Consider the following 22,734-nt stretch of genomic DNA (forward strand, 5'->3'; position numbering starts at 1 on the left):
CGGCTAGAGGCAAAGCTGCCATTTTTCAGGGCTGCCCCTTTAAATGAGCTCCCTGTCCCTGGAAGCACTTCCAGCAGTAGAGGTGGGAAGGGGTGTGCGGGCCAGGAGACTTTCCCAGGAAAGCAGTGATCTGTTCACGTCCTGGGGAGCTTCACCACCTCTCATTTAAGCCTTTTTTTCTCCCTTGCTTCTTCATGCAAGCAGAGGAGAGCACGCACTGCCTGCGCGTACTGGTGCAGCCGCGTGCATGTGTACTCTGACATCGGAAACGTGCTTGGAGTTGCATATGGTCGTGTATGTTCTCTGACATCATGTGTACTCACAGACCCTGCGTGCAGCTCCGTGGCATGTGAGACATGCCCACACGTGCTGCCCAACACACAGCATGGTCCCAAATCAACCTGCATCTCCTCCCACCTCCGGTGCCCTGGCGCTTCTCTCCTCCTGCTTCTTCCCTTCTCTAGGACACAAATTAGCTTGCTCAGGCAATGCCAGTAACTGAGATCCCCTAATCCTGAGCAGTGGGATGGAGGAAATCTCTGACTGGGTTTCTCATTTCTTTTTGCTTTGCTTTTCTTCTCCCCTCTGAGATATCTTCCATTTCCTCTCCCTTATCTGTCCATGTTCCCTGTTCATTAGTCCCCGCTCCCTGCACTTGCTGTCATTGCTGTCCTCCATTGTTCCCATTGCTGTCCCTCCAGCTGGCCCTGCACCCTCCTCATCCTCCCTCACTTGCTGGTGGGGGACTCTAGTCCTCCCCTGCCAGACTGAGGTGAGAAGAGGACTCCCGGTTTTGGGGGAGGAACGGCAGCACGATCCAGGGACGCATCCCTGATGCACAGCACCAGAAGAGCAGAGCGCTCAAACCCCTCCTCTCCCCCGCACAGTGACGCCCACGGGCTCTCAGGAGAGGAGTGCTGAGCTGCCTGGCTGTGCTGAGCCCCTTCTCCAGCGCTTGTCCCTGCGCTGAGGGTCCAGCAGCAGTCAGCACCTTTTCCTCTGGCAGGGAAATCCAGCCCTGTGGCTTAGCTCACCCCGAGGTCCCTGGTGCTGAGTATGGTGGCCAGAGCAGGGCCCTCTAATGGGACTTGCGAGAGTGTCACCAATGTTTTCGTGTGCATTTGGGGTGGCAGGGGCACGGGCACCTCCTCTCGATGCCAGGGAAGGGGCCCAGGGCAGTGCAGCTCCGTGGCACGTGGTTGGGAAGTGCCCTCCTGGGCTGCTTGACCAGAAATGGGATGTCCTGCTGTCTCCCCCTCCTGCAGCCCACTGCTCCCTCTTGGGGGTCCAGGAGGATGCAGAGGGGGGTCAGAGCAGCATCACAACGAGCCCCTCATCACCTGCAAGTGCCTGGAGCATGCCAGGCTTTTGTGCCCCAACCCTGGGCAGAGGTGTTTCATGGCCAGGCAGGTGGAGGAAGGGGACAGGGTCTCCCTGCCCGTCTTGGGCAGTTTGCGTTTTACTGAAGGCGGTGTTTTTCCACGCACAAATACTGCTTGTTGTAGTTCCTCCTGTGCACTGGGGAGTTACCTGCAATAGGTGGGCACAGGGTGACATGTCTTAGCAAAAGTACCAGCCTTCGCCGAGCCTTGGGATGCTGCTTGATCTGGGGCTCCTGGCTTTTGGGGTGGTGAGGGGAGGAAGGAGCCTTGGAGAGGCCGTGGGGGTCCAGGCTGGGTTTCTGAGTCATGAGCAGGCACGGCTGGAAGGAAGGAGGGAGAGCACCGAGGGGGCAGGCAGGAAGCCAAACGCAGGTTGCTTCGTGGGAAATGGCTGAAGCCCCAGATGTTCCCTGGGGAGGTGCGAGGGAAGGTGAGAGGAACAGGGGACACGGAGGCAGTGGAGGTGGTGAGGTTGGCAGGGTGATGTTGCTATGGCTACTCCTGTGCTATTCATAGAAGAAATTAGCTAAATCTTTGCACTGAAAGGTGGAGGAGGAGAGAGGAGGAAGGCGTTCTCCACGTTTGGAGGGAAGGAGAGAAGCCAAAACAGGAAGGGGGTGAAGTTTTCCTCCTTTGCTCGGTGCCTGTGCTGTGGAGGGGCATTTGGGGGAAGCATCTCTGCCTGACCTGCCCGGTGCTGGCAGGGCATGGGAGGACATGGGCAGAGAGGAGCTGCCCCGTGGGAAAGCCCCCTCCCCCCTCCCCGCCCCCCGAGCATCCACACAGAGCCCTGCGTGGCAGGATGAGCTCTGTATCGTGCCAGGAGCACAGGAGACATCCTTTTAATTAAAGACAGCCAATCTGTGAAAGGTATTTTTGGCAAGCTAAATGTAGATACAACTGTAGTGAAACTTGCCCTTCATGTCTGGCTCTGTTGCTGAATGCAGTGCTTTCTGTTCCTGACCCCATCCCTCTGCTTGGCCCCTGCTCTGCGGTTGTCGGTGGTCCCCCGCCCTCCCTGCACCTCCAGCATCTCTTCCAGAGTGTCCTCCCACCAGCTGGAGTCCCAGGAGGGTCTTCCCTCTCCACCACTCCTCATCACACTCCACTCCCTAGTTGTGAGAGTTTGATTCCAATCCCACAGACCTGTTTGTCACCTCCTCACTCATGATGTGTAAATCTGCATGTCTGTTCCTAATATATCTCCCTCCATCTGATTTCACCTCTCAGCTTGTTTCTTGGGCATCTCCGTCTGGTGATCCTGCTGTCATCACCCAGTTGAGTTGCTATAACCAGGCACTGAACTGCTCTCCTTCCCCCAAACGCAGCCTCACACCCGCCCTCAGCCCTTTGCCCTGTGGACCTGGAAGGCAGCTGATACTTCTGATGATCTTGACCTTCCTTTCCTGCTGCTTAGGTGGAACCAAGGCACAGTTAATGCTTTATAAGGTTATTCCTCCTCCCTGTGCGTCTCCTGGGAAAATTTACGCCTTAACACCCAGATGCCGGATGAGCTCGTTCCCCTCACCCACCCCGGAGCATCCTATGTCCTATTGTCACCCATCCCCTGGACTGGCTGAAGAGGGTCAGATGTTCTCAGTGCTCCTTCCCAAAACATACAGAGTTCATTCAGGAGCAGGCAGCTGAGGACATTTGTCTCCTTTATTCACCTGTAAGACTTTTCCTGCTTCCTTTGAGCACGAGTCCCTCAAGACAGAGGTTGTGCACTTGTACTTGCTGACCCTTCCGACACATTCCATTTTTACAGTAAGGGATAACGCTGGAATTAGAGAGGGAAGTTGAAGAACTGAGCTTAGCTCCTCTCTGGCTGGATTACCGACTGCTGTCTGCCAGCCAGCCCAGGTGCACAGGCTGCACCCCGCTGCTGGTTTTGGGGTGTTGAGCTGCCAGAGGGACCCTGGGAGCAGCACAGGGAGAGGCATTGGAGCTGGTGTCCAAACCGGCCGTAGCAGGGATTTAGCTGCCGCTGTAAAGGCAGCGTCTGAAGCCACATAGGTAGGAGAGACCCCATCAGTGCTACATGTGGAAGAGAAGGTAAGAACTGCTGAAAACAGGAGGATACAACCCTGCCACATTGCCGGAGGAGGAGGAGAGTGTGTTGGTGAGGCAGCCAGGGCCAAGCACAGGCAGGTTTCAGCAGGGATGTAGCCAATGTGGAGGAGGTAGCTCCTCGTGAAGAACCTGGGGGTGGCAGGAAGACCTTCAGCCTCCACCATGGCAGCACCTGCCCTCGTCCCTGCTGGAGGGATGCTTCCCCCGCCCCCATGGCTCTGCTTTCCACCTGACTTTTCCTCTATGGCTTTGCGTGTTATATGGCTGTGACCTGCCTGAGCCCAGTCCTGACCAGTGCCAGAGATTCAGTGGGGATCTGCTGGCTGTCCTCAGTGTGTGCTAAAGGGAGGAGGGTCCCACAGGGAGGTGCGTGAGAGGGAAACCCAGGGGATGGCCTTATCAGGGGTCCTGTCTGGGTACCCTGAGTGTGGAGGTAGGTGGAAGCGAAGGAGAAGCTGTTGCTGTCCCTGGAGAGCTGCTCGTTTGGATGAGCCTCTTGGTGCGTCGTATGCTGTGATGGGAGGAGAGGAACTTCCACTCCTTCCTTAGCTGCAAATGCTCATTTAGAGGGAGGAAATCATTGAGACTAATCGGGCCGTAATCAGCCACGACCATGGCTATGTGCCAGCTGCCCAGGGCGCACAGATCCATGCAGGATGCTCTCTGAGGGCACCACAGTCCCTGGGTCCCAGGGGAGAGCAGGTCCAGTACCGGTGTGCGCTGGGGCACAAGGAGCTCAGTGTGGTTGGGGCATGGGGGCTCTGCCTGCCATCCCAGAGCCCATGCGCTGGCAGGAGGGACAATGCATCTCTGGCTCAGCTTTGCAGCTGTGATTCGGGAATGGGCGTAACCCTCCCTGTACGGTCCTGCCAGCGCTGCGGGTGCAATGGGCTGTGCTAATGCTTGCAGCTGGTTTTAACACATGCAAAGATGTGATGATACAGGGATCCCACAAGGGTCCTCATCGCCAATCCAACAATACGCTATGAACACATACCAGGGACTTGGAGATGAAGACTTTTAATACAGCATTTAACAAGTTCAGAATACCTGAATTTGAAATGAAGTTCACAATTTAGTCTGCCCAAGCTCACTTGGATAGGGCTTGCTGAAGGAGTGCTCAGAGAGTGTAATTATTTTTGGGGACACGTGGTGCATCAGAGCACCCTGGACCAGACCCTAAATACCCTTTTGTCACCTTTGTATTATCTGAAATTCAGTTTGAGGCTCTGTTGGTGGATCTTGGTTTGCTTTTGTTCCACAGAAACATGTTTCTTAACATTTCGTAACTAAGTGTGTGCTGGAATTTACTGAATAGAAGAAAACAGGGTACTTGAATCCCAGGGACAAAGAAATCCCTGTCCCTTATTCACTCTTTTTTTTTTTTTTTTTTCCCCCTCCCCGTATGTATGTATTTTTCGGGAGTGGGGGGTGGGAAGCACTTGAGTCTTTCAGATGATAATAACTTTTCCTGTGAAAAAAGGAATTGAGGCAATTTTATTTGGTACCGTCAGGTCAGGAGGAAGCTACCGGAGCCCAGCACCTCTGCAATTTGGGTCACTTATTTTAGTGGCCTGAGCCTGGAACAGGATGTCTGACTTTCAAGTATGAACATGCTGGCCTTAATGGTTTCTAAATGGAAACTTAGACTCCACAGAGCTTCTGTTTGGGGAAGCTTTCTTCTTTCCCCGCTGAGTGAAGGCTTTTTCCAGTCTCTATTTAAGCTTACTCTTAAAAAAAAAAAACAACAAGCACCAAAACAAAGATTAAACCCTCAGTAGCTGCTTGTGTTCACATTACGTTTTGGGCACTTCAGTGGCTCTGCCAAAGATCCTTGTGACCAGGGGCCTTTCAAGTGCTGTGTTCCCTGTTTCCGGATGGCCACGGTGCTTTGAGCTGGTGCTGAGGCACAGCCCTGGGGCAGGGGCTTTGTCACCACGACCTCGACCTCGGCACCGGCTCACACCACCGAAACAGCCTGGGTCTGATGGCTCCCAGAGGCAGCCTGGAGAGGACGGCTGCTCGCCCATGGGCCACCACACCAGCTGGGAGCCAGGCGTGAGGGCATGGGCAGCAGCTGGTGTGTGGCTATCCAGGACCGACACAGGGGGTCTGGGGCACCCACCAGCTCCATAGTTGGCCCCGGCATCGTTTCCCATGTTGTTTACGCCACATTTCAAGCTGTGTAGAAGGGGGGCGTGGGGTCAGCTCAGCCTGTCACCCCCCTTCATGCAGGCACACTGTTGGGTGGTGTGTGCTCCCCTCTGCCTGAACAGTGTCGGCCAACAGGTCACTTTGCAGTGGGTAAGAAAAAATGCAGAGTTATTTTGTCCAGCCCAGTTAAAGGGAAAAGAGGCTCATTTCTGGCCATGAAATTCTTCAACCTCCAGAAGTTTCCAGCCTCTCTTTTCTTTTGCTCCCCTTCCCTGTCCCAGCCAGTGGGAGCCCTGAGCTTTACAGCTCTTGCTTGGGGCTTTGCAGCCTTCTGATGCTCCCAAGCACCCTCTGCTCTGGGCACTGTAAAGAGCCCGTGAAGGCAAAAAAAGGTGAGCACAGGATGCTATGAGGAGACCAGCCTCTGGCAGCAGTGTGGTACATCTCACCTTGAGAAGGGAAGGGAGAGCAAGGCCAAAGCATGGATTGGCATTGAGATGCAGGAAGAGCCCTACATGTTGTGGGCAAGCTGGAAGTCAGGCTCTGGTCCGGGAAGGGATGTGGCATTTAATGGGAGGTCTGTGAGGTGGCTTGCCCGGGCATGGCTGGGTGAAAGCCGAGGGGGTCTGCAGGCACACAGGTGTCAGGGCAGGGAGCACTCCAAGCAGCCTGCAGGGAGGGTGCCAGCACCTTTCTGCTCCATGTGCCTGCCCTCCATCGGGGCAGAGCCGAGGCTTGTCACCTCCCCCGCCTTGGGCACGGGGAGCCTCAGGAGCTGGTTTGTGTCCTGCCTCAACCTCAGAAGTGCCCACGGGTTGCTGTGGAGGAACCGTGTCATCTCAGGTACTTTGGGAGGTGATGTTTTTGGCAGCTATGTGTCGGTCTCTGGGTTGGTACAGGAGACAGCCCTGGCATTGGGAAAACCGGTGTCTGTGCGAAGGGCAGGGAAGTCTGGTGAGAAGCAGATGAGCATGTCTGTGCTTATCAGGGTGAGCGGTGTATAGCACAGGCTTGCCGTGTGTGCTGCACCGGCACGACCTGGGCTCACTCCTGTGAAATTGATTCATTAGCTCAGTGCAAACCCGCTCCCCCAAGCAGTAGGACCTTGTCGGTGCCTGGGCATCCCGCTGCCGTGGTGTCCCCAAGCTGGTACCTGCATGTTCACAGCTATTCTTGGCACTGTGGTGTCCTGCCACAGAGCAGCTGCTTTCATAGCTGTAAATGCACAGCTTTCTCCATGGTTTAACACCCTTTAAAAAAAAAAAAAAGAATGAAAGCAGATGGAGGCAGGCTGCAAGCAGCCCCGCGTGTCCACCCTGTTTAGGTGCTTCTGTTGGGCATCTCCCCACCTGGCCTATGCCCCTGAGAGCTTCTAAAAGAATGTAAAGACTGAATTTCACTTATCTCTAGAGCCATTTCCTTTTGAGTGTTACTGTTATACCTCAGATGGCATGAAGCAAAGGATATTAAAAGGCAGATTGACTTGGCACTCTGATCCAATTTAGGGAAGTTGCAGAAAGAGATAAGAGTTAAGTTAGTACTTTGCTTCTCATGCACCACCCCAACATCACAAATAGTCATCCTGTCCTGCGCATCTCTCGGTACGTGACACATGGAGCACGCCAGCTTATGTGTTAAGCCTGGTATTTGTCAGCACTAGAGTCTCCTGTTTGAGTCCGGTGGCTAGTTAAAATGGAAATGGGCTTGTATGTGAGCACAATACAGTTGCCACTGGCCTAGGACAGCTACAGTGCATTTGCTTTGTCTGGAGAAGGTACGTAATTCCTGACCTCTGTGGGCTGGCCCCTGTGCTGGCTCTGTGAGTGATGTGATGCTGTTGCAAAGCTTTGGGATTTCAGCTCTGGAGAGAATATCTTGAACTTTCAGTTCAGAGTCTCCCCGTTCGGCTTCCGTGTGCCAGACCTGAGAGCAGTCCTTGGAGAGATGCCACAGGGCAAGGCTCAGCCCTCAGAAGCGAGCTGATGAACCTCCTCCATTTGCATTTAATTGCAGCTTTTCTTTTGGTTGAAAGTTTTGGAAAATCATCATGTTTTGCAATTTCTACCTTTGCCCCAGCAGCGACAGCAATGGAAGTGGAGGTGAAGGGTGATACCTATAAACATTTGGGACTTGGCTGCCCCCAGGTGACTGTGTTAGTGCCCCTGGGTTGCTGAGGGCAGTCACCCGTCAGAAATACAGTCCAAACAGCAGCAGTCCCTCAGATGACTGCGCAGAGGTGATATCTGAAGGTGTTTCTGAAAGGCTGCATCCTGCACCTGAGGTGTGTCTGAACACTGCCAGCTGCCTTGCTGCTCCCCACACATGCTGCAGTGGAATCACTCCAGCCCAGGGAAGTTGTGGGCTGTCAGAGAGGAGACGTCCCTCCTGCTCTGTGTGCAGACCTACAGCCTCCTCATGGCTTTAGCCAAGGAGGCAGCTGCTCCCAGATGGGCTGTAGGCTCTCCCAGGGCCTCTGCAGGGAGCCAGCCCCTTGCTGGGGGCTGCATGGAGCAGGTTACTGCTCCCTGTTAGCACATGGGCTGTGCCTGCCACCAGGACGGTGTAGTGCTTGAGTGCTGGTGCCTTGACACAGGTGAATGCAAGGTTCTGCTTTTCTCAGCCCCCATGAGACCAGAGAGCGCTTGAATCCTGACCTTCAAACCTCATCCCCTTCACCGCTACTCCTTTTGACTCCTGTTGCTGCTCAGATTTTTCCCAACAGCTGTCCTCTGCCTCGCTGGCTTTCTGCCTCGATCAATCTCTGCATCTGTGCGGTGACCCCCCCTCACTTCCCAAGGTCTTCCTTGAGTCCCACCTTCCCTGCAGCCTCCAGCCACTGAGCCCGAGGATCTGTGCACCCCCTTACACCTCTGCCTGATGGAGGGGGAAGAAGGCACCTCCAGCTTTGCTGGGCTTTGGTGGTCCAGCTGTCGTGGGGTGAGCACCATAGGACTTGGACCTCTTCTCTTTCCATTTGTAACCCCCCACCCAAGCACAAACAGGGCTTGGTAAATAATAATAGTGTGATGAAGTGGTTTAGATGGAAAAGATCTGACAGCCCCTATTGAATGTGACCTGAATGCACAGTGCTGTTCCCTCTCCTCCCCGCATGCAGCAACCCCCTGCTCCTTAGGGCATAAATTACTTACCGTTCCCTATAGAATTGAGGGCATGGTTAATTCACCAGCATGTTCCTGCTGCCCAGCAAAAAATGATGACGTTCTCTCCCCTCCCTTGGCTAGCAGAGGGTCGGTACATGTGCCTGCCTGATGGAGGGAGGCGGAGGCTTTTCATTTTCAGGCCCTCTGCTTATTTCTGAGTCTTGGGTCTTGTCTGCTCTGCAGTAGAACAGGCAAGGTGCAAATGTTGGAATATTTGCAAGTGGAAGTCAGAGCTAATGTTCAGACACCTTTCTTGTAGTAGCTGGAATAGCTGGCCACAGGAGGCAAGAGGGGATTTCCTGGTCTGAATTCTCTTGACCATGTGTGACTTTGTTTTAAGCAGCCACTCACATTCAGCATCTCCTGGGTCTCATCTGGAGCCTGAGTGGGAAATTGTGCTCCTAGCAGTATTTTGAGATATAGAAATCACTAGTGTGGAATGGCTGCAAAGGATGCTTAGTGCGCAGTGAGCAGGCTAGACAAAATATGTCCTTAGGGCTCACCACTGTGTGAGCGAGGCAATGTGATGTGTGATTTGTGGGCTATTAGTAATTCAGCAAAGAGACTGCAGTGGGGCTCAGTGGAGGACTCGGGCTGGACCTGCAAAAGCCTCTATAACATTATCATACAGAGCACTTCTCCCTGGGAGGGATCCAAAGCATCATTTGTGGAGTTGAATTCATGTTGTAAATCATGGAGCACGCGACGGGCTACATTCACTTAGGCTGCCTCTTCTGCATCCTTCCTGGAAACCCATCTAATAAGAGCTGGCCTCTGGCACATCAAGGTTCAAATAGCCATTGTTTGTTAATTGCTGGCAGTAGAATTGCTTCTTTTTTGCCTTGAAATGTGGAATCCCTTCCTAGAATTGCACTGGGGACTAATAAAAGCCAGTGCCAGGTTTAATATATGCTATCTCACAAATTATCTGGATTAAATACAAGGACTGTGTACTGCCAGAGAGGGGATATTCCCAGCTTAACATTGCTTCTGGGCCATGGAGATCCCAAGACATTGGACCTGAAAATTGTGATTCTCTTATGTGTGTGGGAGGGGTTTGGCAGAAGCGCTTGGAAGCGGTCATATTTGCCTGAGCTAGGGAATTAATTGCCATAAAAACTATGGGTTTGTAACCAATAGTTACAGCTGCAGGAAAGATCAGAAGGCATCTGAATAAATGAAATCGATACCTTCTGCTCCATCCATGTAAGAGCAGAACCTTTCAGGGCAAGATTTAAACCACAATCCAGTTGACCCCTAACTCTCCCACCTACAAAATGAGGAGAGTGAAAAGTCCAGAAATACAACCAACTAAAACAGAAGACAGTGGGGACTGCTGTGCTGGGTTATGTGAGGAGGTTGGTCTCTGTCAGGGGCGTATAAATGCAGAAGAGGGCAATGAGGAGGTGGCATGGTTTCTGTGAAAATATCGCAGGCTCACAGAGGCCGTTGGGCTGTGCAATCCAACCACCCACGTTACTGGCCAGCCAGTGGTCCCTGTTCATTGCCCCACTGGCCCACACCTTGACCTGCTTGCTGCTGACCCTGACTCAGATGTTTCTGATGCCCCAAGGCAGAGGGTTCACCTCCCCTTGTAGCTCGTCTCTCTGAGCGTTTCCCCATCTCGCTCTGGCTGTTCTCCACACGAGCCTTGCAATGATGATGTGAATTCCGACTCACCCCTGACCTGCCGGATTTTGCACCGCTCGCTATCGCCTGCTGGCGAGGGACCTCGGCCTTGTCCCTTCCGGAGAGTGCTGCGCGGGAAGGGGCCGCGCCGCGGGCCGCGCCTTCAGGAGGTTGCGGTGCTGGACAGCTCCGGCGGCGGGACCCCGCGGGCTCCGTCCGCCCCGCCCCTGCAGCCCCCGGCGCTGCGGCTTCCCCCGCACCCCTTCCCGGGGGGCTCCCTGGCCTCCCACTGCCCTCCCCGGCCTCCCCCTGCCCTCTGCACCCGTGGCCCTCCTATGATGTGCAGCGAGCTAACGGGCGGAGGGCAGCCCGGGAGGAGCGGGACCCAGGAGGAGGCTTATGGGGACCCCTGCAAGAGCGGAGGGGGGGGGGGGGGAGGGATACCGAGGCTGCCGAGCAGAGGGTTTACCCCAGGGGTGATGAGGATGAGGGACTGAACGCTGCCACCTCTCCCAGGGCTTGGTGGCTCCGTGCTTAGGAGGGGCGGCAGCATCTGCTGCTGGAAGGTGTGTGAAGGCTTCAGGGCTGCTCTGCTGGCAATAAATCCCTCCCTCAGAAGGACTTGCTTCCACACTCCTATTTCCTAATCCCTCAGTAATGTGGATTGTAAGTAAATTTTGGTGCTGGTGAGATTCTGGCCCGAGGCTGGGAGAGTTTCCAGGCTTCCCTGTCTCCTGCCCAGCAGCCTGGGTGGGACACACCAGGCCTGAGGAGGGGACCGATGCTCAGAGCCATGCTGTGGCTCTGCTCCTGTCCCAGGGCTGTTGGGCATCTGGAGGAGGGACAAGAGCAGAGCCCTTCCTGAATCGCTCTCTTCTGCCTGGCTTGGAGGGTCTGTGGTGGTATGGCCAGGGGAGAGGCAGTGCACCGTGAAGGGCTGGGTTCTTCGCTCAGCTCGGTGACATCCCACTTTTGTCTCCTCACAGGCCAACCCTGCTCCCATTATCGTGAACACAGACTCGCTGGAACAAGGGCTCTCTGTAAGTCTCCCGGTTTTGTTTTGCTTCCTTTGAACAAGCGGTGTGTTTCCCCTGCTTGGCAGTGCAGGAGAGGCTCCTCCAGCCCAAGGAGGCCCTGTGAGGTGGCAGAGTAGCCTCGTACCCATGCCACCTCCCCACAGCACGTCCCACCCCTAAACCTCACTGGGGCTGGGTGACACTGAGCAGAGCCAAGGCTAGCAGCAAGCAATGGTGGGGACTCCAGCGCATGGAGGGTGCCTTGCAGGAGGCACTCAGAGGGACACGCTGTGGGGTAATCAGGCATCAGAGGAGCAGTGGGAGCTGGGTTGGCTGTGTTCAGCATTAGCCCCCCAGCCATTTCATCAGCTTCACATGAAGGGTGGCTGTGAGGCTCTGTTGGGGCATCCCTTACCTTTCTGCACTACCTCAGCCCACTTTGGCAGCCCTGCATCCCCAGGAGGGAGGCAGGGCTCTCCAGGCACTCATGGCCATTGCAGCTGCGGGTCCTCAGGGCAGCAGGACCTATCAGATGCTGCTCCTCTCCCAGTGACGGCTGCCAGCAGCTGAGCAGTGCTTGGTGGCTGTGTTTGCAGCCACAGTGCATTTGGCACTCTTGGCGTAGTATAAAGATAATCCTCTCCAGTTTGTTGCAGAGAGGGTTTGCATGCTGCTGCATCCCTTCCCAAAACATCTGCGAATCATTCCTGCTGAGGGAATGGAGGGAGCAGGGTGGCCAGCGTGTATTTCTGCAGCACTGGCTCCATGTTCATGGGATGCTCCCTTTTTTTTCACCAAAGGGAGCTCAGCTGACAGCTTGTCAGGGCTGGGTGCTTTGCACCTAGTTTTCTTCTGATGCAGCAGATTTCAGCTGCCTTCCACATTAATGAAGCAGCACCAGGTTTCAGAACTGGGGTTGGTTTGTCTTTGGAGTCATGATGGAGGGCTGCAGGTGACTTTGGTGGTTGAACCTTCCTTGTAAAGAGCTGCAGATCTCAGCCCACAGCCTGTTGGGGTCAGGGAGCATCAGAGCTGTGCTGGACTGGTTGGCCAGGGCTATGAAAAGGAAGGGAAGCCCAGCTGAGACCTCTGCAACCCTGGCTGTATGGGTTGATTATGCCTTGGGTACTGAACCAAAGCCACCTGGCACTGGGGAGGAAGATGATGGTGCCTCTCAGTGTGATGGTCCTGGGTCCAGCAGCCATGTATGAATGTGGTGGAAGAGAGCTGCTGTCTCCAAAGGTTTCTTCCTCTGAAAGCATTGCCATGGCAGTATGTTTGTGGGGTTGGAGGTTTCTCTCAGCATGCTGGGTACCCTGGCTGCAGGGCCATGTTGCAGCCTGCCTTCTGCGCTTACCTGACTGGTGCCATTCTACAGGGAACTGGGAAAAGGGTGATGTCTCCTGGAGGGGAAGGACATACACAAAGTTGGACTGGAGCAAGTGAAGGGGTGTGCTGTGGGCAGGGCAGGAAGGTATTCCTGGGGATGTCTGCTTTCGTGTCTGTTCTGTACCCTCCCTCCCTTGGAGGAACATGCCTGCTTGCCATTGCAGCCACCAGTGCTACATCCTTTGCCAGGCTCCAGCTGTGCCTGTCCCTCCTCCCTGCCTGTGTGCCCAAGGGCAGCAAGAGGTGAGCCAGAGGCCCAAAGACAGGCTGTGCCACCTCAGACACAGCAGAAGCCCTGCAGAAGCCAGGCTGCATGGGGCCAGCGGCCACCTTCTCCCACCGCAGTGCATTCCACTTTCCTGCCCTCCTGGCTGCTTCCCCCGCTCCGTCTCATGAACTCCATATCCCCCTCACCCCCTCTCCCTCCGCCTCATTAGCTCCATATCCCTGTCCATCCTTTCTCCCTACACCTTGGTCACAGCTCCTTCTTGATGTGCTGGATGGGACCTCCCTTCCTGCAGCCCATGGACTGGGTTTGGATGGGTTTTCGGGGGTGCTCTGCACCCCTGGCCGGTACCAGCATCACTCTGGGGATGGCAGTCACCTACCCCATCCATCCAATCCCAGCACCACGTGCCGGGGGTGGAGCTCCCCTGCGGTGGTCAAAAAGAAGGGGCAGACTGTGTCATCTGCTGGGTGGAGTGAGGACCACCATCCTCGCACCCAGGCATGTGCTGCCTGCAGGGTGCCTGGAGGAGCCTGTGCCCAGACCAGGGGAGACAGCTCACTTTAATTCCTCTCAACCTCCAGCCTGGAAACTCTTTTGCCTTCTACTTATGTCATATCAACACAGAAATGAGCCCTGCTCCATCCTTTCCTTCGCCAGGGTGCTGGGCTCCTCAGGCTCCAGAGAAAACACACCACCAGACCTCCCGTTTGGCACTGTCCCAGGTCAGCAGGAGCCACACCAGGGGCTTGCTGCAGAAGAGTACACCAAAATGGCAAATCGGGAAGCATGTTTTTTTACAAACCCAAAAACTGAAGCCTGTTGGTACAGTGTGTATTTGGAAGGGTTAAAGTCACATCTTCTAGTCTTTAATTACTTAACTATTCAATGCTTTCCTTAATGATAAACAGATGGATGTAGTCTAGTTCCTTCCTGTTCTAGCTCCATTGATTGCATTGGACTAGCTGTTGGGCTGAATTTGGCCCCGGCTGTTTATCAAGAAGTCTGCTCTACATTTCAGTCCTCTCTCTGTCCACCCACCTCCATCCACAAAAGCATGTGGCACCAGCAGCACCGTAAGGTACGAGCTGTAGCGCTGGGCCCCACTTATCACTGGGGTTCAGCTCTGCTGCCTGTGGCTTGTGCAGAGCCCAGCACCCCCAGGCTGTAAAAATTCTTATAACATTGCCGCAGTTTTAACAGCATCCCTTGAAGGATCAGGATGGGTGCTGGGGGGGATCACCTGTGCCAGCTCCAGGTCATTGCTCGGTTTCACCCCTTGGTGTATTTTGCCCAGCAGGTCCATAGCGGGGAGATGGACCATCAGAAGCACAGCTCCTGTGGCAGATGGGGTCTCTGCTTTTCAGAGCTGCCTCTCTGAAGCTGAAACAACTTCTTTCTTGCTGCCCAGGGTGCACAGCAGCTGCTGCCAGGCAGTCCTGAAGTGAGCAGGGAAGGTTGCTCCAAAGCCCTTGAGGAGTTGAAGGTTTCACAGTCTGGGTCCTTGGAGCCCTCCTCTGGTGCCTCACTGCCCAGAAGTGGGGTGCCACCACCTCCTCAGTCTCTAAAAGTCAGGTCTGAGGAAGCCAAGCGCTTCCCAGGCCTGATCCCAGCTAGCAAGTGCCACGGGAGCCCCAGGCTTTGCCACTGGTGAGTGCAGACGCAACCTCCTTGTGCAGTGCTGACTCGGCTGCCAGGGTCCCCAGTCACAGTTGCCACTGGGTGGGGGCAGCAGAGATGGCCACCATGGTCCTGTGCCTTTGAGCAGGGAAAAACTTGCTTACAAGCCTGAAAAAAACAGAAAAAATCAAAACTAAACTGCCCCTCACACTTTGGTCCCAAGTGCTGGTGGTGTCACATCCCACTGCCAGTTCCTGCGGACAGCGTGGCTGGGGAGCCCTCCCAGCTGTGTGCTGGGGCTGTCAGGCTTCACACCCCTTCCCTCTGCCTGAGCTCAGCAGGCTTGTCCCCATGGCCCTCTGGCAAAGGCTGACCAGAAATAAGGCATTTATTTACTTTGTGCACATGGCCAACTCTGTGGGCAGTGCACACAAAAGGCTTGAGGCCAGGGGTCAGCTGGAAGCAAGTTGGTGGATCTTGGTGCTGCAGCAGGATGCATAGATGTAGAGATGTGAAGGGAGGGAGTTCTTGACCTATTTTCTCTGGGTCCCCTGCTATGTAGAGGCAAGGAGAGCTCTCCCTCACCAGTGCTGCCAGTACCCATGCCAGTGAGGAGGCGCCCATTGTACCCACTGCCCTGGCATGGGGCTGCTCTCCTTGCTGGGGGCATGGGGCATCACCAGGTACCCTCCGCCCCTGTGTCCAGCTGGCACTGCCGAGGGTTGACCCTCCAGCCTTCAGACTCTCTTCGTTGTGTTGGCACGTGGCTGCTCCACCACCAGGTCCCACTGCCTGTCCCCATCATGTCCTAACCACAAGATAAGGGCTAGATCCTGCTCCAAAAGTGGCTGTGGGTGTCTTTATCCTTCCTGCAGGATATCCTCTTCTTGCAGCCTGGTGGGCTATTTAGGTTGGGTTTGAGGAACCCCATCTTAGTCTTCTAAATTTGGCCTCTTTTTATTTAAAAAACAAAACAAAACAAAAAAAAAAAAAAAAAAAACCAACAACCAAAACCAAATTCTGACTCTCTAGCAAATTGCAAAGCACATTCCACGTGCGCTGGTGCGGTGTTGGCCGGCAGAGCCTGCAGACAGCTTGCAGTAGCTCTGGAAGGTGTGTGTGCTCTTCTGTTTATCAAATGAGTGTTAACTCTGCAGCCTTCTGTTGATGATTTAAATGTCATCATAGCTAACTATTTCCCTCCTGCTCAAAACACGAAAGGGAAGCAAAGGCCAGCAAAGGGACCCTCTTCCTGAGCCCTCAGGTGGGCTTGCTGTGTGGGAAGGGCTTGGAAAATAATACCCTCACTCTTTTCCATGAGAAATCAGAGGGCGCTTAGGATCAGGATATGCTTGGAACAGCTAATTAGCCCCCAGCACCCCCTCCAGCTCTGCAGGCTTTACATGGGGAGACGGGAGCAGGGTGGGGTGCGCTCTCTGTGCCTGGGTGTGATGGGGCCGGGCATCTCCCCACGTAGCCCTTTACGGAGACAGCCCCGGGTGGGAGCTGGGGAGGAGTGCAGGGCACTGGAGCAGGAGAAGGGAGACAGCCGTGGCAGAGCCAGGTCGCGGTGGCTCCGGTGGGTGCCGTGGGGAGGTTTTGCTGTCAGTGAGTGACTGGTATTCAATTTTCCGATGCTGGAACGTTTGCTTTGTTGGCTCGTTCCCTTGGTTACATGGTATATATTAAGTTCTCCGTTTGGCTTCCTTATGCAATTAACTGGCGTTCTGTTGCACGGATTTTGAAAACATAATCAGAGCTAAAACTTCATGGTCAGGCCTGGCTGACCCTGGCGTGCCCAGCTGGAGCAGGCTGCTACCAGCACACGCTGCGCCGGGCGAGCGCCGACACAGCTCGCTTTCAGGGAGCGATGCAAAACACTGCTCAGCACTGGCAGCCCTAAGATTTGGGGAGTGGGGATCCCCCAAACGTACCTGCCTGGCAGCAGGGTGTCTGGCAGGGTTGCATGCTGGGGTGTCTCTGTGCCCCGGGTGCTTGCCGCTCGCTTGGCGGGGCTCTCGCTGCTGGCTCTCTCTGCGGCTCACAGATTGTCAAAGTTTTCTGCATGTCCCCATCCTGTAGGTATGTATGTGCTGTTCCTCTGCGGCCGTGGGTGTGCATATGGCTGGCTGTGTGGCAACTGTGTTGAATGCCAAAGCAGAGAGGACAATGTGTGTAGTAGCAAAGGGTGCCAGGAATCCGAGTTGCTGGAAAGCCCGGGAGAGGTGGTGCCGCTCCCCACGCACCGGGCTACCAACTGCGGAGACAAGATGAGCCCGGAGGCTGCGGCGAGGGAGGCTGTGAGGGCGGTGCGGGCCGACGAGCCGGCTCCACTCAGGATTAGTCAGTAAGGTAGGATGCGAGGAGGGAAAGGCAACCCATGGCAGAGGGGGAGCCTGTGGTGAGGGAAGCAATGCCCCCCTGCCAGCGGGAGCACAGCCCAGGGCAGTGCCGTGGCAGGAGGTGGTACTGGCCACATGTCCGTGTCCCTCTGAGGCTGTCGGGGATCCTGCTGTGGGTTAATCCCTCTAGTCCCGGTGCTTTTCTGCAGAGGGATTCTGTTAGGGGGGTTGTTCAAGAGCTGACCTAAGCCTTTCCTAAGGGAGCATTCTAATACTGGAGCATCTGGATGCCCCGACCTTGAACTGTGCCCTGTAATCTTCCCACGGCTGAGAGGTACCAGACACAGAGCACATCCTAGGAGGGACAACCCTCTCAGCCTGTGTTCCCTGGAGCCCCTGTCCCATCTCACCCCTCCGGACTCTCCCCAACCTCATCCTTCTTGAAGTGCGGTACCCACAACTGTGTGTGGGATTGCTTTGGCCTCACCACGGCTGAACCAGGCAGGGGATGAGGGTGCATGCATCATAGGTGTCCCAGATCCTGGCATGCAGAACTGCTCTTCCACCTGAGAACCTGATTATTCCCACCTAGAAAAACTCCTGTTTCCTCTTCCTACCTATAAATAGGGCCTCACAGCTGCATTGCTGATTTTTCTTCCACGATGTCAGGCGATGGCTTTAGCATAAATGATGTTTGCTGTCCCCTCCATCTAACGACCCAGCACCGTGGGGTTTTGGAAGACGGTTGGGCTGTGCCTCCGTGGAGGTGGGTAGCAGGGAACTGGGCAAGCAGGGGATAACTGGTGTGCTGGTGCCAGGTAAGGGAACCTGTGTCCAAACAAAGGCATGGCAGCTCTGGTTTGGGATATGGAATGCATACAGAAAGTGGCTCCATACAGTCTACGAGCCATCAATTAATGTTGGGTATAAAATCCACATGAGGAACCCTGCATGTCGTCCAGGGGCCACAGGCAGAGGGAGGGCTGCATGATGGGAGAGGTGTTTGCCTGCCGAGCCCTGGATCCCATCACCTCTCTGTGCCACGCAGACCTGCCCGCGTCCCATCCCTTGTTTGCCAGAGTGACTCAAATTGTATGAGGTTGAGTCCGGTCTCCTCCAAAACTGTTGCTGTTGAGTGTGACATCTCTGGATGTTCCAATAGCCAATTGCTTTGCAAATCTTTCTAAATTTTAGACCTCGGCAGCTGTTTATGGCCTCATCCTGCTGACCTAGAGTGAAACTGCCACCTTATTTTCCTGTGCATTGTTGCTTATGGAGAAAATGGAAGTTTTTGACTTGTGCATTTACCATTTCTTATTTTAGAGCTTACAGTTGCATCCCTTTTGTTTCAATCCATTATGTTTCCCAGAGCCCCGCTTTGATACTCTGGATATGGAAGATTTTTAAGTGTGGGGATCAGTGTGGTGTACAGCACTGAGACAGGCTACACCATTTTCTTATATAAAGGGCATCACTATGTTTTCCCCTCTTACTGTGCCCCACACTCACACCTCATTTCCTTTGCACCCAACTAATTTGGTAGAATAAATTATTCTGAATTCCCTGTTAACACAATCATGCTACTGAAAGATTTAAAAGATATAAGCTGCTAAAGGTGCTTATTATGTTATTACGTACAGATATTATTCTTTTTTCCTTTAAATGGACCGACCCCCTTTCTTTCCTTCCTGCAGCAGTGAATTCCCGAGGTTAATTACACGCTGCGTAACAAAGGCGTTATTTCTTTTTGTGCCTTCGGTTGTGTTCCTTTTCATGGCTGGAGAAATGAGCTGAGAGAATAAAGGCTTTGCGCTGAAGTGCATTAAAGTCAGTGGGCTTTGGCTCCTGCCCAGAAAGAAAAGCAGCGCATGGTTTAATTCCAGGGCAGGCTTGAGTGATTGCATTTAAGGTTTTTTCAGTGGTGATGGTGCAGCTTTTAGGTTGGATTCTCGATATTCAGCTATCAGAGGGGTAAAGCAAATCCCCCTGGCACCAGCACAGAGCCGTAACACACTGTCTTCCTCTCCCCAGGTGAACGGCAGTGATGGGATGTTCAAATATGAGGAGATCGTCTTGGAAAGGGTAAGTGCTCTTTACTCACCCACCAGCAGCCTTTGCTGCCTCTTCCCACTCACCCTCCTACCGGTGCAACCGTCACCCCCCGAATCCCCGCGCCAGCTGATGGGGAGAGGCTGGTCTCTGCTCCCTGCTCTCGACAGGGGCTTTCAGGGGTGTTGCGCTTGCCTTCCCCACACAGCCCTCACGGCACAGGGAGAGGCGGGCTTGCTCCTCCCCACCACAGACCCCTCCAGAAGGGAGGGAGGAGGACTTCTCCCTCGCCTCCCTCATTCACACCCTCGCCCCCACAAACATGCCAGCGTGGAGCCAGCAGGGAGGTTTTGTCACTGCCTTTGCTGGAAAATAGAGGTGCAGGGAACTCTGCTCATGCAGGTGTTCAGGCAGGTGCACCCCAGAGCCGGGCACAGGGGACAGAAGCCTCCCTGCCACCGGACTCCCCATCGTTCTGGGCTACACAGCCTGGGGATGCTAAGTTGTAAGGTCAGGATTTCTAGTAAACTGGACCACAATGGGGAGTTTCCGCTGGAGCATTTTCTTGTCTGATGGCAACACAGAGGTGGTGGCATGCAACACACTGGCCGTGGCTAAAATTAGCTCCCCCCACAGATGGGGTTTATCCAGGGGCAAGCTGACACCACTCAGGGCAGGGAGGGCTTTCCTCTGGCACCCAGGGATCAGCAGGGATGAAGAGGGAGTGGGTAAAGCTGGCCCAAGGTTTGCTCCAAGAGGTGGGCACAGTCCTGCCCAGCGGGGACAGCCGGGATGAGAGGCTGCCCACCACGCTCTGTGGCATGCCTGGCCTCCTCCTTGCTGCCACGCCGGGCAGCTTGGCCACGCCGCGTGGCCAGCGTCGCAGGGGAAGACACATCACTCGTTATTCTCTTCCTCCCTGCTTTTAGTCATCTCCCTCCTCCCCTTGTCTCTGCATCACAGAGGTGGGTGGACGGAAGGTTATCTGGGGCTGCCGCCTCACCCACCGCTTCCCCGGCGTGCCTGACGAAACCAGCCCAGGGGATCCTTCCTTTTTGTGCTGAGTGCTTCTTGCTCCGGGCCCAAATCGGAGGCAAAAGCCTTGTTTTCAGGGGTTCTTCAGAGCATCCTCTGTCCTCAGCCCACAGCAGGAGCAGGGAGGGAGCTGGCAGGGTTGAATGGAGAGGCAGCACTCATTGCTGCCCCCACTTCAAAGCCCCAGGCAGTGATTCCCTCTCTGCAGCGAAAAACCATGAGGGAATTTCAGTGCTTAGCAGCCAGGACCAGCGTGGACCATTTCCAGGTCCTCCCTCTTCACCTGATGTCCAGTGGGATCCAGCAGCTCCATCTTCCTGCCATAGAAGCACTCTGGTGTTTGTGGGTGAGGCTGTCCCCTTCCTGGGGTGTTCAGCTCCCAGACTGTACCCCAGAATTGCTTCTCTGTCACTGTTATTAATCCTTGTCCTTGTTGTAAAGACAAGGGCAAATACAGCAGCATTTTGGGGGCAATAACTGAGGAAACTTTGTCCACAGAGGGACATGGGTTTGGGTTTACCCACCATACATGTGTTGGCAGCAGGAGCTGCCCCCATGTCTACATCAAATCCAATACCAGCTAAGAAATCCCTAGAACTCCATTTCAATGTTTATCAAAATGAAAATAAACGCCTCCTTAATCGTTTCCAGGTTTTGTAGCTAGCAGCTTCCATAGACAGGCACAACGAATGGCTGGAGACCATCTTGCACAGTCTCACCTGCCTTACTGGGGCCAGGCTGGGTCTGTAGTGACAGTAAGCAGCTTTTTTGATCTGGGAACAGGGTAATCAGAATCCAGGTTAGAGGAAGGAGAGCGGCCTCAGGCCTTTCACTGCCGAGTGCCTCCTTGTCACTGCCTGTCAAATCCCAGCCGGCAGGAGACATCCAGGAGTGCTTGTAGTGAGAGGCCATGGTGGCTCCTGGAGTCGCCATGTGCTATGTCATGGGTGGTGTAAAGTCAGAGCAGAGACCTCTGCGTCTCTGCAAGAGCTGATGCTGAGCCCAGATTGCTGAGGACAAGCACAAACCCCAGCCAGCTGCTGGTGCTAGATGATCCCGCAGAGCTTGAGCTCCGGTGTGACCCTCCTGGCCACAGGTCCCCCAGAAAGGCAGAGCTCCCCATTGCCCCATGCTGAGCACTGGGGCTGTGGGCAGCCGGGAGAGCGCTTGGCCTGAGCCTGTTTGTGTACGAGAGAGGCAGGCACAGTAGGATGTGACTAAGTGTCAGCTCTTCCGCATGAGAAAACAAGGCAACGAGCCATCTGATTTTCAAGGCAGAGCAGAAAAAGCAGGAATTGTCCACTTGCATCAAGCATGGAGCTGGAAGCAGCGCCTGTGAGTGTGTCACTAATGGGGATCCTGCAAGTGGGAGAGGCAGCGCAGGGCCATGGCTGCTTGTCCTGGGATGCTGCCGGGATGGGGCTGGAGACAGAGCATGGCCCCTGCATTCCCCCTGGGCAAACTTCAGCAGCATGAAGCTCAAGTGATGCTCCAAGTGTGTCCAGGAGGAAGAGGAGGCAGAACTGGAGACCCCACGCCATTCTGACAGCCCTCTCCACCCTATCCTGCAAATTTTGGCATCAGCACTGCTGCTCCCTGGGTTGGTTCCATGCCAGGGCTGCATCCCAGGGTGTGGGGGGCAGGGGTGGGATGCTGGTGACTGGCACAAACCCTGTTGCTCCGTGCGGGTTGCAGCATCAGTGTCTCCTCTTGTGGAGCAGCCAGCAAGGGGAGGTTTTCTCCGCCAAGGACCACCCCCTCTTCCCCCAGCTCACTGCCTGCCTCAGAGTCTCTCAGCGGAGATGCGGTGGCGAGGGAGGTCCTTGGCGGCTCCTACTCTCCCGCTCCATCTGTTTGGTGCTCCGCGCTGCTGCGCCGAGTGCCTCAGCTGATGAGCACTGGCCTCCCCTCCGGCCGCGCATCCCTCTGCCCCCTGAGCCGGGTACCCTGGGGCTTGACAGATGCTGTAAGGGCTCCTGTGCCCCGGCCAGCTGCAGCTTGGGGGAAACAGCTTCAGGAGGGCCAGCAGCAAACGGTTGCCCGCCGGGGAAAGACACGGTGTTTGATTTCCCACAGGGTAACTCCGGCCTCGGCTTTAGCATAGCAGGAGGAATCGACAACCCCCATGTTCCAGATGACCCAGGTATCTTCATCACCAAAATCATCCCCGGGGGAGCAGCAGCCATGGACGGCCGTCTGGGGTGAGTACAGGGCCAGGGGAACTGTCCCATCAGTGTCACCCAGGATCTTCCCAGGGATGTTCTAGGCAACTGCTGCCCCCCTCCCCTGCCATGGTCCCCAGCACCTCCCTCTCCCTTCCCCACAGCCACGTCCCATCAGTGCAGGAATGCCCATGGTCCCCTGCCACCAGCCTCCTGTCCGCTGCCTCCCCTTCTCCCCTCCTGTGCCAGGCTGTGGTTCCCATCCTTCCCTGTGTGGCTTGGGGCAGGATCCAGCCTTTCCCCTCGTCTCCCATCTCCACCAGGGTCATACCATGGGGACCAGCCCCACTGCCTCTCCCTTTGGAGAGGACCCCACTCTCACCCTGGCAGGGCAGGATCTGGCCATCCTGAGCAGCTCTCCTCCACAGAAGGGTCCGTGCAGCCAGAGGAGGGTGGTAGAGGTGTCCGGAGGAGGGTGGCATGGGCTGGCGGTTCC

The 22,734-nt window shown here is 55.1% G+C and overlaps 1 protein-coding gene across 9 annotated transcripts in view; it reads left to right on the forward strand.

The window, feature by feature from the left end:
• Positions 1–22,734, forward strand: part of DLG3 (discs large MAGUK scaffold protein 3) — a 79,745-nt gene that overhangs the window by 29,523 nt on the left and 27,488 nt on the right. For 6 of the 9 annotated variants that reach the window (XM_080365948.1, XM_080365952.1, XM_080365954.1 and 3 more), the window contains 3 exons: positions 11,386–11,439; positions 19,024–19,074; positions 22,153–22,277. In XM_080365948.1, the coding sequence (XP_080222074.1) occupies positions 11,386–11,439; positions 19,024–19,074; positions 22,153–22,277 (230 nt within the window). The remainder of the gene's footprint in view (positions 1–11,385; positions 11,440–19,023; positions 19,075–22,152; positions 22,278–22,734) is intronic. The other 3 variants (XM_080365953.1, XM_080365959.1, XM_080365958.1) reach the window with 1 other exon arrangement.

Source organism: Falco punctatus (assembly GCF_963210335.1).
Source record: "Falco punctatus genome assembly, chromosome: 15".
Lineage (NCBI taxonomy): Eukaryota > Metazoa > Chordata > Aves > Falconiformes > Falconidae > Falco > Falco punctatus.